Source organism: Neodiprion fabricii, chromosome 1, assembly GCF_021155785.1.
Source record: "Neodiprion fabricii isolate iyNeoFabr1 chromosome 1, iyNeoFabr1.1, whole genome shotgun sequence".
Lineage (NCBI taxonomy): Eukaryota > Metazoa > Arthropoda > Insecta > Hymenoptera > Diprionidae > Neodiprion > Neodiprion fabricii.
This window is the reverse complement of record NC_060239.1, coordinates 9089825-9109755: the sequence shown is the minus strand read 5'-3', so window position 1 is coordinate 9109755 and position 19931 is coordinate 9089825. Positions and strand designations below refer to the sequence as shown.

Sequence of the window (19931 nt, the reverse complement as noted above, 5' to 3'; positions counted from 1 at the left end):
GAAATAATACATGTTTGGTAAATGTAGATTAACGAGTATCTTACACATCGGGGAACAAGTTTCGATCGAAAACATGCATTTCCTTGCAACATACAACGCAGGTATATCCGATTAGATTCCTCGGTAGTTGACATTTTGTGTCGTATCTCTCGCTCTCCCTCGAGAACAATTAAACAACAATTCATCTTACACAATTGTTATTCCGTTTTTTTTGGGGGAATGGTACACATAAGCTGCAAATCCTTCGTACGATTACATATTAATTACAAGCTTTAAATGACTAACAATAAGTCACCACTATTTTCTTCTCACAACACTCATAGCGCAACCCATATAATGAGATATTTGGATAGTACAGTTTTTATTATTTCCGTTTCACTTTTTTGCGAAACAATATACTTTATTTAATTTCCCAAATACGAATAGTAATAATAATAATAATAATAATAATAATAATAATAACAACAACAACAATAATAATAGTAACAGTCAAGGTTTTCTTTCAACCTGGTCGAAGATCGAAAATAATATATCATCACTTGAACTTTCGCTTACGATATTAGGTTATTTTATAAATAAATAGAGATGGAATTTTTTTTCTATCTTACCAACTAAAATACTACTCTTCGTTCGTCACTTCGACGGAAAAACTGTGCGACTATGCGCAATAATAATAATATGCCTATAGAAACACAAGAGATCGTAAATTTTACAGTCCTTTGTTATATCATTGTAAAAATTAGTGGCGTCAATGAATAATATAAAACTTATGGATATTAATATTTAGCAATAAAATATAAATAAATAAAAATTGGATCGTTGAAAAGAATTAAGAAGCTGTTGTAGAGCTTGAAATAAATAATAACGGGGATGTTTTTTCGTCGCTGATTATGGCGCAAGAAATAATCGAAGTGTTAAATACGACGAGGGTAAAGACGTTCTCCAATTGAATTATTGCTTCGTATCAGTGACATCAAGATCCTCGTTGGGTTGCGCTATTAGACACGCGTCTTCGGTGTTCGGTGATTGTTTTACGAAACAGTGAACTGTCGGTGATTACAAATGATAATTAATTTAGCTGAAGGGAAGCACCGATTGTTGCTTAATCGTAGGTCTCGGACTCTTGTTGTACTAGTTTAAAACGACGGGGGCTCTTTACGCACATCGATCCATGCCCTTCGACCGACAGACGACCATTGCGCTGCAGATATCGCTTTATGTATCTTGATACCAATTTCTGCGGACGTATTTGCCATTCCTCTAACACCTCCTTCGGCGCCATTACCTACAAGCAACAATAAATTGACCTTGGATTTGGACCTACGCGATAAGATAAATAATAACGAAGTGTCGTTGAATCTTGCGCGGGACTTAATTGTCGGCGGATGATAATAAATAAACAAATAACGGGACGAAAAGATATTGCGTCTTAATGCTTGTGAGTAAATAAAAATGTGTCGAAATTATACGCAGTGAGAATATTTCGTAATGTTATTTTTTCGCTTATCTTTTGTTTATAATCATGACGTTCTTACAGAAGTTTTACTCGAAGCCCAGCTGACCTCTTTGATATGTATTATACTTTTGCTTTCGAGACTCGTTTTTTTTTTTTTTATTTTTTGTTTGTACGTGTTTTAAAAAAAATTCGCACGCGCGATTTGATCCGCTTGTTTTCCGTGACTTTGATGGAATCGATTCGCGCAGGAAACCGATAGTTCCGAGTTTTTTTTTTTTTTTCGGAAACTTCTTGCATTCACGTTTAGAAAATAAAAAATCTCCCAACGGGTTTACTAAAATTTTTTAGTTGATTTAATCATTTTTTAACGCATTGCTAAGTGGGAAAAAAAAAAAAAAAAAACTGGAAAATCACAAATTAAATGTTGAAATGACAAAAATGTGTGTGATATTAACAGAAATCAATTTAACAAGCTGACCATAATTTAAGAATTTTATCGTTATACAGCGTTAATACAGTACCTGATCGCCTTTGAGCCGATCGAGCAGAGTCACGCAGACGACGGCTGATTTAATGCCGGCGTGGTGGGTAAGAGATGCGAAAGACAGACTCTCCATTTCGATATTGACAACACCAGCCTTGTGGACTTTGTTCAGATACTCCATCTTCTCGTTTTCCGAAAAATCACAGAACGCGCCGTCAAGACGTCCCTGACCTTCGTAAAAATCGTAGGTACACATCGTCTTGCCGATCACCGTGTCGTACGGCTCTTGATCGGGTCGTGACATCGCCTTTAATTCACGCGCTAAATGCTTGTCTAGTTTTGACGGTCTGTGAACCATTTTACCCAGCACTGGCTGAAATAAATAAACATGCGCCATATTACCGTGAAATTTTCGCGAACATGATATTCAAGCTCGAATTTTATTGAAATAAGAATTTTAAACACTTCGTTTGTTCTCCGGATCGGTATTATTGATAATAATTATCTTCATTAATTACCGTTCGTTATCGGGAAAATCGTTGTGACTTGTCAATCGTGTGATTGTCAATTCGATAAATACTGAGTGTGGATGGGAGGGGTTGAAATTCTGAATTTGAACGGTTCCGAAAGCGCCTGATTCTGAATTATTTCATGGTGAAACTTGAAGTCAAGAAATCATACTCTGAAGAAACGACAAAGTTTCGAATGGTCGGAAACTCGACGGTTCAAAGTTCCAAAATGCGAGATTCCAAAAATTCAAGTTACGACAGAGCAAAGTTCCGAAAGATGGAATTTCGATAGAGTAAAATATGTATATCCGTTGTTTACTCAACGAGTGGATGGAAAAAGTAAGAGAAACCGAAAATTAGAACGATCAGTATCCCCAACATAAAAATATCGAAAATCCAAAACAAAGAACGATCAAAGTGATGAAATTGCGCCAAGCCAGAAATTTACAGAACTGAAAATCTTCGATCACTCGGAACTTTGATGTTTCCTCAAAGTTTGACGTCTTTACTTCAAGTTTCGCTACCAAAAAATTCGGAACTTTTCAAGTTAGGAATTTCAATCCCGTCCAATGCGGAATGTGTGTGCGCGACTATACGCGTATGCATTTGATGAAAATTTAGGGAGAAAATGATCCCGTCAAAGACACGTCATCACTTTTTACGAATCGTTGTGTGTAACTTACGAGTTCTAAAAACGGCCTGAGAAGACCGTCGACAGCCTCTTCGGATATGACGACGGTACCACCTTCGAGGCCGATTCCTCCGCAGGTTCCAATCCTGAAGAAGATCGGGTCCTTGACTTTGGCGTGATACATGAGCTTTATAATTTCGTGGAGCAGTATCCCGACCGAAGGAATGCCCATGCCGTGCTGTATGTTATAAGAAAAACGGATTAACGTATTTATGGATATATAATATATAACACGTATAAGCAAATCTACCAATGATAGACAGCGGATTCGGCTTCACTCTGTCAGATTTTTGAAAGTCCCCGTCGAAAAATAGTATCTCGAATTGTTTCGGATTTTTTACCCCTTTATTTTCGAAGTTATTGTACGGAGCATTCCGTATAGTTTTATCATTCTAATTTTTTTTTTTTTTTTGTGTAAAAAAAGCTCAGTTTACCGAAATTTTTTTATCGTATCAAAAGATCGCAGAAAAAAAAATTAATAAAATAAGAATGATAAAAAAAAAAACCATATGGAATGCCGCGTACGATAACTTCGAAAATAAACGAGTAAAAAATCTGGAAAAATTCGGAACACTGTTTTTCTACAAAGACTTTGAGTTCAAGAAATTGCGAGAAGATATGAGGGGGTGAAGCCGGATCCAACGTATATAATTGGCAGACTCGCTCACGTGTATGTATTTAAGAAAAATTTCATTTCCCAATATTGCAAGTTTTTATTTTAGGATAGTACGTAAGGGATATACTCACGCTTACTGACAGAACAGGGCCAACTTTGTACATTGAATAACGATAGGAAAATTGACTGATGTCAAAGAGCGTTGTGCCGCACGGTAGTTTGTGACCAATTTCTTGCATTATGTAGTTTGCGAACTGTTCCACTCGCTTCGGCGTTCCACCCATGCAGACGAACTGTTGTGCAAGTGTGGAGAAAAATGGACATTGGAACGATTGATCAAACAAAAACTACAAAATGTAACTGCGTGCGAACATTTGCAAATGTACATGTAACGCAATACGCGTTTATTACAGGATTGACGGTGTTAGACGAAGAGCAATTAGGGAGAGATCGCGTGGCTGTGTCAGGGACAGTTGGATCGGTAAATTGTAAAAACCGTGTGAAACGACGAAGAAATAAAAAATAAATAAACGACGGAGCATGTTACGTCGCGTATATTGCGAATTTATCAGCGGCGTAATCGTGCATTAGGTATAGAACATTTTCAAAGGCAAGTGTGGGAATCGATGCAATGCGAATCGATACGATGTCTGTGATTAATTATTATATTAATGGCGGATATAGACAAAAATTATATTCCAAATTTTCTAACAAAAGCAACACTGACAATCACTGTACGTGAATTTAGAAGTGTATTTAAAAAAATCTGAACAATCAATCTTCTCCAGGGGAAATTACTCATTATTAATATATATATATATATATATATATATATATATATATATATGTAAAATATTTAAATATATATATTATATTATGCATAAGACTACCGATCTTCGTGTAAATTTTCACTTTGATCCCAGGTTTCAACGGATTATATCTATTCATCTACACGTTTTCCGGGATTTAAAAATTTCTGGTTAGCAATTATTTGTCTCGCGTATTGTATTATGGTTTTTACGGTACGATGCGCGTACTTCTTAATAGATTAGTTTGAAAGATTTGAAAGACGCAGTATTATTTTATCCGATGTAGCCGTACGCCATTGGTTTAATTATATACGTGCCTGTGTGTGCATAATACGTATTAGTCAACTCGTATTCGCTGTATCCGCGTATGCATTGAATACCGAGAATATATTCGCGCAACTCTGCAATCGCGCAATTTTTACCACAAGCAAATTGCGACATACGCGTATCTATATATGTATATAATTATACGATCCGGGGAGAGAGAAATCGTTGAAAAAAAAAAATGTTTTAAAAACGCTAAACAAATCAAATACGAAGGATAATTCGTTCGGTTGCGAAAAAATGGAACGTTTGTGCAACTTCGTCGTGATTCAAATGAATTATGTATTACTATTATTATTGACTTATCGGTTATTATTGGCGAAGCTCAAATTTCGTCGCAGTAAATTTGATACCTACTTGCCGGTGATTTTCTGCCAACAATAAGAACCGCGATAACTTCGCCGTCGCATGTATATTATAGTATCGAATATCGTAAACGTCTGAAAATTTTTCACATTTATTTTTACAATTTATTCATAAACTTTTGTATATTTTTTTTTCTTTTTTATTTGTTCAAACGCACGTTTCTGTGGTTTTTCGTAGAAATTGCGCTAAAGTTGTACGTTATATGCTTGTTTAAAATAAGATGGAATTAAATGGACGATGATAAAATGGCGTTTATCGTTAATCGCGTGATTTTAAACTGTCGCATCGTGACGATCGTGTGCAATATTAATAGAGGAGTGATAATTTGATGGAAGAATTTTTGTCGGTCATACCTTGACGTCGCCGAACATTTCGACTAGGTCGTGGGAACCACTCCCGAGAGCGAGATGGTACAAAATGTCTTGGTCCATAAGCTCGATGTTCGGATTCCTAAGCCTGACCGAACCATCTGGATACCTGGAAAAATTAAAATCATATATATATATATATAACGGAGGGTGTATGAATAGTGAATTTCGGTATATCGTACACTAATTGCGCAGTAAATATCGATGAAAATATAATATCGCGTAAAACTTGCAGGGTGTGTACCGATGGGATATTTTATATTTTTCCAATCTGCGACAAGATGCGTGATACGTTCTTTGTATGTACGTTACAGAAACGCAGCTTGAAACTTCGTGATTCAGTGGTAAAGAAAAATTATCTTTCAAAAGTACCTGTGACATAAAATATGCGCAATTACTTTTTACAAGATAAGGATAAATTGCTTTTTGTTTAACGATGGAAAAATTATGGGCTCAATTTCGTTTGAAAAGTTATGCCGACACGACGTCAGCAATGTCGCGACGTACCGCAAATTTAGTAAATAATCACAACTACAGGGTGGCTGCACACCTGGAAAACTTGGAGAACGTGGAATTGTCGAGGGATTTTTAATTTGGACGTGGAAAAAACTGAAAATATCAGTTTTCTATCACAGGAATTAGAAATGGTTTTTTGAGATAACAAGTTTACTCTTTTTCGTCGAGAAAACAAATTAGCTGGAACTTACTTTTTTGTATAGAATAAATTTTTCTTCAATTTGAATTGAATTTCAAACGAATATAGGGTTGATAAATTTGACGATTTAGGTTTTAGTAACTCACTAGAACTGGGAAAATGTCAGGGAAAATCTGAAAAAATGTCATGGTTCTTTTTTTACAAAAATTTATGGCCATCCCGGATAAGAAGACGCGTGATACTTATGAAATATCTTAAATTTAAGAGAAAAAAAACCTGTTCTCATCACAGATTGTTTCTTATACGGACACATTGTTGGAAATTTGCAAATATGGGCTTGCCGGAATCCGAATCCGTATATTTGCAGTGTTTGCAAGAAGAAAATAAATAATGATCAAGGCCTTCTTGAATGTAAAAACAGTGATAAATTCATTCGAATCAGATCGATCGCGAAAATTACCTTGTGATTCGTATCAACGTTTCGTTCAATTGTCGAAATATTCTAAGATCAGAGAATTGATATGCGAATCATCGTCCTCGAAATAATCATACATATTTTCTTCTTCTCGATCTGTCGGAAAAATTGTTTGGTTTTTGTCTTTATTTGTGTCCCCAAATTAACTTTTCATAAGAGAAAGATAATAATACAAATTTGTAGTTTTCAAATTAGATAGCGAACTGATTATTCGCAAGGTGATAAATCTTGTTGATTGTATATGATATGAATCACTGATTAAAAATTTGGCAATTTCCAAATTTTGGCAAAAAATAAGAATATGAAAGAAAAAATAAAAAAAATTATTATCATTGGATTGCATTTCCCGCACAAGAATGAATATAAAAGCTCATTCTAATATTGGCCGAAAAATTTTCATTCCGAGATATATTACAACGAGCTTTTACACGTTCATTCTTATGTCAAAAATGCAATCCAATAATAATAATTGTTTTATTTTTAATCATTTTCTTTATTTATCTTTCGAGGGTACGATATCTCCATCTACTTTCTAACAGGTGTCAAAAATTTTCTTGCATTCTGCAAAATTTTCCTAAATTTTTTTTAGATTCTGAAAAATGGGAATTTCTTGTTTCCAAGTTTTTAAATCATACTTCGCATACGCTGGGTCGAAATATGCTGAAAAAAAAATTGCGATTGCGTTTTTGTCGCGTACTTGCGTACAAAAAATTGCAAAGCCAATCTGAGACATCGACGTAGAACCTTGATCGAGATGTCACGGAATGGGGGCGTTATATACCTGATTTTCTCCAACATTTCACCGTCTGCGTGAAATCCATTGCTCGATCCGTTCTCGCACGATTCATTTGGTAGTTTTAATTCACAGTTTTGATAATGAATCACACGGTCACCTTCACTTTCCGCTTCTAACGGAGCGTTGTGTATGCAGGTGCAAGTCGGCATATTGAGAGTGAAAATATTCGTGCCCTCAAAACCGGTTCGAAGCTGCAGGCAAAGCGCTATAAAGTTCCCGATACGAGCGAATACTTGTTTTCCCTTTACCTATTTACTTTTAATCTTCCTCGACAAAATGTCACTGTGTTTAATTTCTTTTACCGCAATTTCAAACGCCAATTTTCACCATTAAATTCTTCCACGAAGGAGGGAATTTCAGCTGAAAAATTTTTATTGCACGCTTTCTGCACGCTGCGAAATTCAAAGACCAGCCGGTCGATCGGTCAAAGTTTCGTGTAACGTTCAGCGTTACGCGATCTGCACTGAACTATACACGAGACGCGATCTTGAAGCTAGTCTTATACCGGTGTCGAGTGCCAAACTCCCCACCACCGTATTTACCGATGGTTTTGTTTTCTTTTATTCCTTCTCATTTTTTCAATTATTCGCATACACGGCTCGGTTATTATTATTATTATTATTATTATTTTTAATCTTATCATAATATGTATACATGTGGCAGTCCATACCATTTCGACCTGGGATTGACCCTGAACCTCTCGGATTAGGTCCGAAATTTTTGTATGTGATTGTTCTCACTTTGAAAGGTACTCTGTTTTTTTTTTTTTTGTTTTTTTTTTATATTTTTTGGACTCGATTTGAATTTTCTACAATTTTTCAAAACGATTTTATTGATCCACACAATTCGAAAATCTGAGATAAATTTCAAAATTACAATGTGACGTATAGCAAAACTTTTTAGCAACCATTCATAGTAAAATCACTTTCGCTTCGAATTTTTTAACCTTTTTTTTTTGGGAAAAAGCTTGAAAACAGTAAGAAGGAAAAGTCTCCGCGCACTGGCTATGAGCTTAAAAATTTTAATACCTGACACGCGAGTTTCCAGATTTTTTTTAGATTTTTAAATTGCAACGATCAATAAAATCCTTTTGAAAAATTGTTGAAATATTTGAATTGAATCCAAAAAATTGAAAAAAAAAACGATTGCCTTTCGAAGTGAGAACAATGATATAAAAAATCGTGGGCCCAATCCGAAAGGTCAACACTGAGAAAAATTTCATTTGTCATAGTAACTAGAAAAGTTCGGTAAAACAGGCATCGTTAAAAACATTGTTTGAATATCGTTAGAATTACGAAAAACGAGGTACGCGTAATCATTTTGCGCTATTGTCGAAATCGCAACGCATAATCAGTTTGTTCGGTTTACTGTACTTTTTTAGTTAAATAAGGCTTTAGCGTCAATTTATTATTGCACAAGCGTTAAATTTTCGCAACAGTTACAAGAAAATATAGTAAGAGTGATCGTAATGAGAAAGAATAGTAACGGATATTAGACTTTTTGGTAATAGCTAGAAAACTAATTTTCATTTTGTGCCTAGAACAATATTTTTCGATTGTGGTAAAAAATGAAAATAGTCAAGGACTGAGCGGTAACTGGAACTAAAAATTTCTCTCAGTACGAAATTAATGGTTTCGACCGCTCCATGTAATAGCGAAGAACTGAGTTCATTTTTTTGCTAATAACCTGATATATATTAGATTGGCGATAATTTTACAAGAGATCTTTTTTGTAGCGCATTACATTTCCTTCAAAATAGCCAAAAGAAATTTTTTTACAATATACAGTTTTAATGTAATTAAGAGTTTGTTTAAAAAAATTTCAAATGCGTACATTTGACCCTATAAATATTCGGCTGCTCGGCGAGGCGTGTCAGAGTTATCGGAAAAATTCGGGGTTGCGGACAACTTTTCTTTTTCTCATATACATATGTTGATTACTTTTGGTGGGGTGAGAAGAAATTCCTACATGACGAAAATAAGAAGCACCCTGATATGTATAACGCATGCTGAATCTGCAGGGAGAAAAAACCATGCATGATCGATAAGTTACGCTGATAACAGAGGTGAAATATGATTTATAACCTGCGTCGATTTGCGATTTTATCTAACGATAAACTCCATTCGTCAAAGTTAGAGTTATTGATATGTTTCGTTTTACACATATGGTAGGTATACGGTTTAAGAACGAAAATATAAATCTTTCGAATTAATAGAATCGATTGGGCTATTCGCGACGGTTTACTATCTAAAAATATACGAATTTCTCGCTTATCATACGAGTATGTATATGATCTTCATGGAAGGATTTGGATGAGCGCCAATTTTTACCGCCGTTGCTGCAACGATGTCGTGTATTCGGACACACCTCGTGATATTAGCTTGAATTACGGGATTATTAACTTCTTGAAAATTATACTTCGCAGATTTTATTCCTCGTGAAAATAACTGCGGCGTGAGTTGTAGGAATTTTCATTAATATGTAATGAACTCGTAACGCTTAGGAAGTAGGATATGAGACGTTGGCCGTGACGTTACGACTTACGTTGCAAATTCTTTCGCGCGAAATTCGACATGTATCGCTACATGTGCTGATATTGATACTGATACGTGTAAGCGATAATGAATTTTTGTTTATTTATTTATTTTTTATTTTTTTGATCTCTCCGTTTCCAGAATTCAGAGTCAAGTTTCCACATCGCGAATCTTTTCCATAAAGATTTTCTTGACGTTTTATTAAATGCCATACTCGTTTGTTCGCACTAGTGATTATTTTCAAATACCAAATTTGAAACACGGGTGAATAATAATAATAACAATAATAATTTTGAATATATTTCGAATATATTTATACAATATTGTACACATCAATATTGATAGTTATTTGTGTTAATAATTGTCGTACTTTAAATTTACCCTCAGTATATTCTTAATACGTAGAGCGTATTGCGTTCCAAGGATAAATATAATACAGTTATTGTATACAATCGCATTTAATTGAATCGGTAATAACGATAACTCGATGATATTCTAAGTAATTTTCGCTCAATACCTGAAACGGAGAACCATTGTTTCTACCTCTCCGTTATACTTAAATTTCATCTATAACACAATTCAGATGTGGACGTGCCCTCTATAACCGACGATTACGTAATTGATACTACTCAAAGCCACATTTACTCCGAATCGGCACGACCGGATGTGTATACATAAACATACGTGCGTTACACATTGCACTATACATTATACGTTACTCTTACGTACGTATCGATAACGCGAATTAATACCGTTTCGTGATGGTTGTTTCAAACTTGTCGCGTGATCGAACAGCCATTTCGCATTGTACTTTTACTGCGAAGAGAAATGTATTCTCGAACATAGTTATCGGGCAGAAAATTGACAAGATTATAACACACGATTATTATAGTCAACTTTTCTCCGGATCAACGCCGCCGGAACGCTGTGAGATTTTTTTTTTTTAATTTTTCTTTCTTTGTACACTTTGAAAAACAAGAACAAGATGGTATGACTTGAGGTCAATTATTCTTCGGTCTTGTTGACGACCTTTTTGCAAGTATCTTTTTTTACATGCTGGCTTTTAACTACGAAGTTGAAAACAAAAAAAAAAACAATAGTTCAGCAATTCGTGAACTTTATAGATGCTACGTACAGAACTTTGCAATGTATACTTCCCATGGTGAGGTATAAATTTTTAGGCATCACATTTTACAAGTATTTGCGAAACAAGCGACGCCGAATAAGTCACGTACAACCGCAGCTACGTTCATTCTGTCACGTGAAGTGTGGTTTTTTTCTTTCATTGCGGTTAAATCATGCACTGAGAGAAATTTTTAGTTCCGGTTACCGCTCAGTTCTTAAATAGTTTCATTTTTAACCACAATCGAAAAATATAGGTCTAGGTACAAAATGAAAATTAGTTATGTAGCTCTTACAAGAAAGTTTAGTAACCGTTACTATTCTTTCTCATTACCATCACTGTTACTATACTTTCTTGTAACTGTTGCGAGAATTTAATGCTTGTGCAACGATAAATTGATGGTAATGCCTTATTTAACTGAAAAAGTAGAGTAAATCGAACAAACTGATTTTGCGTTGCAATTACCAAAAAAGGATCGAAAATAGCGCGAAATGGTTACGCGTACCTCGTTTTTCGTAATTCCAACAATATTGAAACAGTCTTTTTAACGATACCTGTTTTACCGAATGTTTCTAGTTACTATAACAGATGAAATTTTTCTCAGTGTACATTTTACGTACATAGACATACGTATATAATGTTTTATATTATATATATATCTATATATAATAAGCAGTTATGGTACGTACACCATTGCAGCCGAGCGTCTAATCGATTCTATACAAGGTCTGCAGCAGGGAAGTATATTTATGGATATGTATATATATAACGAAGAATAAAAGGCGTACGTTTGAAAAGTTTGAAATATCCTCGCGTAAGAGAACAAAACAGAAAAAATTAAAATGCAGAAAGAAGAAAATTATTCGTGGAAAAAAATCCGGAAGTAATCCATAGGACATGAAAGAAATATTGCTAAAGTTGGAAGTTAATCTGTTCGTGTTCAAAGATCTGTTGACAACTCACCGCGCAGCTTGAGAAATAAATTTTAAACGATTATTTGCTTGGAAAATTCGATTTACGAAGTCTGTGGAGCGTGTGCAGGGTGCTGTCATTTTTGAACAGTGCGGTAAAACGACGCTGGCGTACGCGTACAATTGAAATGCCATGTTTTACACACTAGGGCTTTCTTTGGCGCATGCGCGCTTTGGAATAACTCAATTTTACGCGCTGTTAATGACGCCACGAAGACTACGAGAGTGGATCAAACTCCATGTTAACAAATATCTGCCTGAAATAAGATGACACTATAGTGTTCCTTATGCACCGAAAACAGTGGAGGAATCATGAAAACTTTCTATCAATCACATTGCAAGATCATTGATTTGTCGGTCTTGGGCATGCCTGCAACCAATGACACTTCAGAGCGAAAGGAACACAAGTGACAAAAAATAAACCTACCGTGTACGATTATTGTGACAAGTTTCGTCAATCCTCCCATTTGACAAATGTTTTTTTTTTTTTTATCCGTCAACATGGAAGTATACTTCCATATTACGACAGCTACACGTGCTTATTATCATCGATCGACATCATACCAACTTGATAATCACATCGTGTAGACCAGGCATGATCCGGAAATTCTTTTTAATGACTGTCAATTGTCATCCGGTCGATTCTCGGGAATTTTTTTTTCTCGACAAAGGATTGCTCCGTGGTTGGGAGAATGGATGTCAGCCAATGGAAATCAAGCAGGTTGAATCGCGCGCGTTCCGAGCAAGTCTTTTCAACGGTTACTCTCGTTGTAAGCTGAAATGGATTGAAACTCGTCTCGTAATTTTCACGCTTTGTCCGTACTATGTACGTATGCGATGCGTGGATTAAGGTCGTTTTTCCGTAATCCATTTTGGATTAAAAGTTACTTGTACGTATTACATAAGAGTTGTAGGGGGCGCACAGTGTTGCGCAATCGTTGACGGTGATAAATATTTAAATTCAATTTCAGGACTTTAATTTTGATCAATTTCGTCATCTTCATTATTCAGCGGAGTTGACTTTCCTTCACGGAATGTGTGTCCCACGTAATGAATAATCGATCGATCGTGTCGAGAATTTGGGAGCTCGTGATTAATTGAATATAGCTAGTGATGCTTTAAACCAGAGGCTATAAAGTAGCGGAAAATTTGTTTCTCTGACAGTGGTATCGATTACTCTTATTTGCGTACACTCGGAGCCGTTACATTAATTATAATACAGTCGTACGGAAATGTGGATCGTTGAATAATTTGTAACGAAATAAGGAGGAAACATAGCGCGTTTATTTATCAACACCAGAGTTACGAGAGATCATTCATTTGACCGATAAACGCTGTGCCGGTTTTATCATTTTTACCGTACGAAAACGATAATATCGATATTGAAAAATCTATAGAAAGATCAAGGATTATCTAATCTATTCTAACGTAGTCAAAGCCGTTTGAATGAAACAACACAAGTTTCAAAAATTGAACAATCCAAAGTCCGGACTTGTTACGAATAGGTTGCATTTCAAATTTTTATATTTATCCCAGAGTTGAACTGTAAATGCAAAAAACAACTGACTGATTATTTTCTCGCAAGTAGTTTCCATTTTAATTTTTTCCTTCTCTTTTCTCTTTTACGACAGTTTAAAAATTTCAAACACTTACAGACGCACAAAACAGCCGACAATCTCTAGTCCAAAAGAGTTTTATTTAGGATGGGATCATTTCTTACTCTGCATAAATATAAATTTGTTGTAAAAGTTGCGGGTTCGTAGTTTAACTTGGGTCTCGGAATACTTGCGAACTTTAATTACAAGTACAAAGTTTCTCCCGCAGAAGGAGGGATCAAGCTTCTGCGGTCGCCTGTGCGGATATCCTTACCCCTTTGTTGTATTAATTTTGGCGTTACAGTGATACGACGAAATTTGGCGGGAAGGTGTTGATGATAACATTTCGCTACATGCTTGACAGTCAATTCCAAGCTAACCGAATTTCTATCCCTTCGATGCGGTTAGGGTTGAAATCCCAAAGTTACGAGCACTTGAACCGCTTCATCAATCAAGAGTTCGATCTGACGATGTATAATATTTGAAATTACAGAAGAATGTTTCTGCCGTTTTACATCGCTTGATAGATAATAATTGCACGACGAATTGTTCGAGAAAAATGCCGGGTGAAATATACGTTTGGATTCGTCATTTATCTTGGACGATTACATTTACTGTGTCTTGACGAGGAATTTTGTGAAAAATATACGTTTTCGAAATAACGTGCGCGAAAGAAATATTTTATTCCCAACTGGAAAGTTTTTATTTGAAACAAAGTGAGTTCTCCAACCCATCGCAGCATACGATGGGCTCGGTACTTGTGTGGACAATAAAGCCCAGAGCTTTACAGTGCACGTGACAGCAAGTCACTGCGAGTATTGATTAGGTTGATTAAAACGTAAAGCGCGGCTCAATTTTAGCCTGGACATGAATAATGTGTAACTTGAGAAATCAGTGAGCCAATCACTTCACTGCGAATAACTTTTTGCGCTTTTATACAAATCGAGCATATGTGTAACCAATTCTTATGACAAATTGGTCAGACATTATCTCAATTTTAATAAAAACAGAACTTCGACTTATTGTCGGGTACACGTTAAAGAGATAATCGTTTAATCTGAAACTTTGGAAAAACTGCTTTACACTCGAAAAGACTGTACAAGTCAACCTTTGAACCTCGGATAACGAGTTTATTTTTACATCGTGTCCTCCGATTTTGCGGTGAATTAGGAATTTTCCAAAATCCCTGATTATACCTCCAAACTTTGGCAGTTAATGGCGTCTTGGAAAAATCCTCAACTTTTTCACGAAGGTTTTCCATATTTTTGCGACGGCCGAGTATCTTGAAACCAATATATTCGTATCCAAATTTTATACTTCCAAAGAAGCGGTCGTAATTACAGATTCGTTGATTACGCGCGTTCTCGGAGGTCGCAATCCGCGTCCTTTCCAACTGCCCCGATGTCCCAATTAAAATTTGACCGAGGCAGAGGATCCACTTTGTCTGGTTCACTTGATGGGATTCCTCATGAAGCTCGCTACCGATACCCTATTCCTGCCCATACATCCCTCGATTTTTTTCGTACGCGGCAAGGAGGGTTGGTTGATTGCCGTTGCCATGGCGACGAGGTAAAGGCGACAAGCTATACCTCACGGTGGTGAACTCGAGGGTGTGGTGCCGGAACAGGCAGCTGGCTTCTGCAGGACGCACCGTACATCCTTCAGAAAAAACACCCATCAACAATGACGTACGACTCCCGAACAGCTATTGGAATTCTTCTTCATTTTTCTTCACCACTTTTATTTCCACCTATTTTAGCTTCGTTGTTTTCCGCATGGTTGACAATATTCGGAAGCGAATCGACCCCTCGAAAGGATCTTGTTAATAACACCAGACTTCTCAAATTTGCAACGTTTTATTTTCATCGTATAGATATGTTACTCTTACTCTTTATATCGTGGCAAAGTGTTACAGGGTCGATAAGCGTGACGATATTTCTTCTCCTTCTGCGTCACTTTTCTGTAGTATAGGATATAGGCGGTCGGGCGATTGTTCATTTTTCTTCATCGACTTTGCTGAACTTTTGGGACATTTCAAGACTCTTCTCGAATTGGAATGGGGATGTACTTGAACCGGAGTGAATATCGAAATAGCGTGAACCGAGCATCTGCACTTGGCAAATTTTTCATCGCTTATAACGCGGAGTTTTCTACGAATAATTAAGAAGAAATCGAAAATCCGAAAAGTTTAAAAACCCACGGATTAATTATTGGTGAAATGAGACGGGAAACGCTTGCTGAATAACGACACGGTCGATTGTTTTACATCCACCTGAGTTTTCAGTGGCCCTAGGTTTCGAGTAACAAAGCTTATATAACCAAAACGTAGACATATTCCGACGGTACGTTTTCATCAAAGATTGACGCAACTTATAGTTTTGTCGTTTTTATCAATTATTTATCGTTCAAAGCTTTAAACTTTGAAATTTTCTTGATTAAACAAATTTAGCAAGATTTTCTTCAGCGTAAACGTATATTACATTCGCCTGAGTAAACAATAAGATGTGTGTTTCTATTATGAGGGTAGTCTCACATTTCAATGACTTTTGCTGATAATATATTATATATATATATATATATTTTTACATAGAAAAATTGGTTTAATCGTCTTAAATTTTTTACAAGAAAAGTAAGTTATAAAGTAAAATATGGAAATTTTTTGCTTTTCATTTTTGATGATAAATGTTGCTGGTATGGCCGCCAAAAGTTACCCCTATTTAAATCTGGGCTGACACGATATCTCATCTTTCACGCATCTGAAACTAAAGAAACTAAAGAGATTATCAAAAAGTACACTTTTCGCTATCGTCTGAAGCAAAATTTTAGCAAATTCGAAAAGAATAAAAAAAAAAAACAAAAAAATGGAACGAATGGAAATATTCATCAATAATTTTGACGGTGTTTCAGACGACAGCGACAAGATCACGTTTTGATAATCACTCTAGTTTTATTTTTTTCCAGATGCATGAAATTTGACATATCGTGTCAACCAGATTTAACTTCGGGCGGCCGTACCGCAGAGATTTACAATAAAAAACGAACAAAAAAAAAATTATCCTCATTATTTTGTAACTTTCTCTTTTACCTGCAAGAAATTAAAAATTGTTGAATAAAATTTACCGTATATAAAAAAACAAAAAAAAAAAAAAAAACCTAACAAAAGTCATTGAGACGTGAGACTACCTCCTTCAACCGCACGTGTCTGTTTCCACACCATGCATGTGTCAAGTGACATTGTGAAGACTGACTGCATACCCTGCCTTTCCGCGTGCGAATGTAACTCGCATCAGTTTCACGGCGCATTGTATGCATACGTTTTCCTCTTGTACGGTAACAATGTACGTCTACTGCCCACGCTTTTATCAGATTTGAACTCACGACGCGACGTGACAACAAACGCCTGTTCAATTTAATGCACTTTTGCCAAATAATGCGATATGGTTCTGCTGAACAATGCGATATAACTAGCGTTCCGGTATCATCGTCGAAACTCTCGCTCTACTTTCGCGATCGGCTTTTGCAACCCCTAAATTTATTTTTGCACACTCGTGCGAAATTTTCTACCTGCTATGCTTTCCGAATTCCAATCATTTACACCCTCCGTTGTTAGATATTATACTGCGAATAGTTTTTTGGAAAATATGTCGAAACGATTACTTCAAGTGGACAACAATTATGAGTCTAAGATATTTTGATTGAATTAGTGTGAAAATCGACAATTTAGACGAACTCAAAAATATGCTTATGGCTAATTCGTGCGAAGAAGTCTGATTATTACAAATCCATAACGGTGCGATAAATATAACAACAGTAATTCTGAAATAATAAATCGAAAAAAAGGAAATTAACGTTTTCATTTATGGAATAATCGCGGTACATGCTAAATATTTACTTTAGATGCTCAGACTGCATGTTTTGAGTTATGAATTTTTTCTCGCTTGTTTGACTGGCATTCAGTGTTATTGAAAACTTACAGGAAGGGTCTTTTTGAAGAAATTATAATTCTACTACAACGTATATAACATTTTCATTGAAATCGACCAAGCACCTTTTGTCCTAATCATTATTCTTTATCTCTCTGTCACCTTCAGAGATTATATCACAATCAGTGTACCGATTGTTGTGCGGGGAAACCTTTCTATCTTCACAGACACTTGTATATAAATATATATTTGCACACACACACTTGTATTCTCACGCAGAGATCATGCCTCGTTTTTCAACAATGAGTCTTTCGATAGCGAAACCGGTTTCGACGAGATAAAATAAAAATAAAAAAACTCGGTCGTGTAGTTTTTCTAGAAAGAGTTTACCTCGCTGATCAGTGGACGGTTAAGGTACGCAACATGTCTCAGAGTTGGTACGTTACATATAGTTTATTGAATATATATAAGCGTTCTGCGAATTTCTTGTTCTCCGTATTGTATGTACGTACAATGTTCATACACGGGGAAGTCCATGATAACGTAACTCGACATCTAATCAACACGGACCACTTTTTGTTTCACTGATTTTTCTCTACCTTTCAGCATCCGTTCAAACTATCGCCTATTATTTTTTTTAGTATTTTATCTGAATCCAATCTTGATCCATCAATTTTTAACAACTTTCGACTATAAAAACTTGAAACGTCTATGACTGGGCAAAAACTAAAAATACTTGTTTCTTACGATAAATTGATGTAGATCCACAGAAGTTACTATAGAACGATTCGAGGTGGAAAAAGTTGTATGATTACTTTTGTCGATATTTCTTTGTTTCGCTGATTTATAGGCACGTGAAATTTTTGAAAAATTGACGACTTGATATTGGATGGAGATAAAAATTTGATTAAAATTACGGGCAAGTAGTTTGAATCGCTGTCGACAGATAAAGAAAAATCAGCGATATCAGAAACGGTCAGAGCTAATCACATACCGAGTTGGCATGGAATGCCCCATATAAATATTGCAAAATTTTCAAGTCAATTTTAATACGGTATGTTTGGTTACTGACTCGTCACACGCTGCGTACCGACTCGACGTTTAAAATTAAAAAATTAGTCAACGGAATCAGTCTACACGTATCTACTTAGAGCCAACTGCGACGCATCGATATATTATTTTCGTATCCTCGAGTTAAAAGTGTTGTCCATTAAACGGTCACGCTGCATTCGTCAATTTATACCGCATACGTGTGACCTCTATTTTCAAAGATTTAAAACGTCAATCAGCGCGATTGGATCGTTTCTACCGTTTAAATATCGAAACGCGTGTATCATCCGCCAATCGGAGGCCAGGCACAACGTCGTCTGCTGCTGTCCTTTAATCACGATTGGCTTTTCTCGACGGATACACATAAACAGTATTGCAAACGCAAGAAACAAACCCGCGTTCAAACGATTGACAATAAATCTCAGCGGACGTTAAGAATGCGGTACAAAGTGTGACGAAACGTCCGGTATCGAATATTTCGCAACAGGCAAAACTCGACCAGCATATTCGTTACGGTTATAATAATTATTTCACGAAATGGCGAAGTTGCTGTAACGAATTCCTCGTTTTTAAACGACACAAAGTCCGCTCCACGCACGTACCAGTGAACAAAAGTCACCCTAGCGTCACGAATCGTTGGATATTCCACGCTCGCAGCTACATTGAAATTTAAGATAAAATTACCAAAGGGTGGATTATCGGATAACGAAATGGAAAAGAAGGTACGCGGAGAGAGCTGGGCAAGGTATCGCGGCAAGAGTGCGGATAGCGTATCGCATCGATGCGCACTTACTCGTCGTGTTCTTCTTCCAGCAGCAGCGACATCCTCGCAGCAGGTTGACTCTCGGCCGGATGACGGGAGTTATCGCCTATCGTGGATCGACCAAATAACGCGGCACACCGTGTATACGCTGGGTGTTGTCACTGATAGCTATAAGCGAAAATGTAAAACTCGACAACGGCTCCTCCACTTGGGACTCCAGGCTTTGTCACTGGCTCATCGATGCGCGCGATCTTCGCTATGGGAAAGGGCCGCTGGGAGCGCTGGCGCGGTATTCGTTTCGCGACACACGGAGCAATTTTAGGCTTGCGCCAAACGAGCGCGCCTCTTTTGCCGCCTGTGGTAAAGATCGGAGTCCACGAACCACCTCGCCCTCGGCCTCTGGATTTAATTCTTGGAATGCGG

General features: G+C 36.4%; 1 protein-coding gene across 2 annotated transcripts; it reads right to left on the bottom strand.

Moving 5' to 3' along the window:
* Positions 1-363: 363 nt before the first annotated feature.
* LOC124188098 (uridine phosphorylase 1) lies at positions 364-19740 on the bottom strand. 2 transcript variants are annotated; one of them, XM_046580459.1, is made up of 6 exons: positions 19539-19740; positions 5609-5732; positions 3888-4049; positions 3133-3318; positions 1978-2313; positions 364-1285 (listed from the first exon to the last, which is right to left on the bottom strand). In XM_046580459.1, exons 1-6 carry the CDS (start codon positions 19568-19570, stop codon positions 1103-1105), a joined length of 1023 nt encoding a protein of 340 aa, XP_046436415.1. In that variant the 5' UTR covers positions 19571-19740; the 3' UTR covers positions 364-1102. The 2 variants fall into 2 exon arrangements, with proteins under 2 accessions (XP_046436415.1, XP_046436414.1); XM_046580458.1 differs by lacking the exon at positions 19539-19740 and adding an exon at positions 7535-8008.
* Positions 19741-19931: the final 191 nt, after the last annotated feature.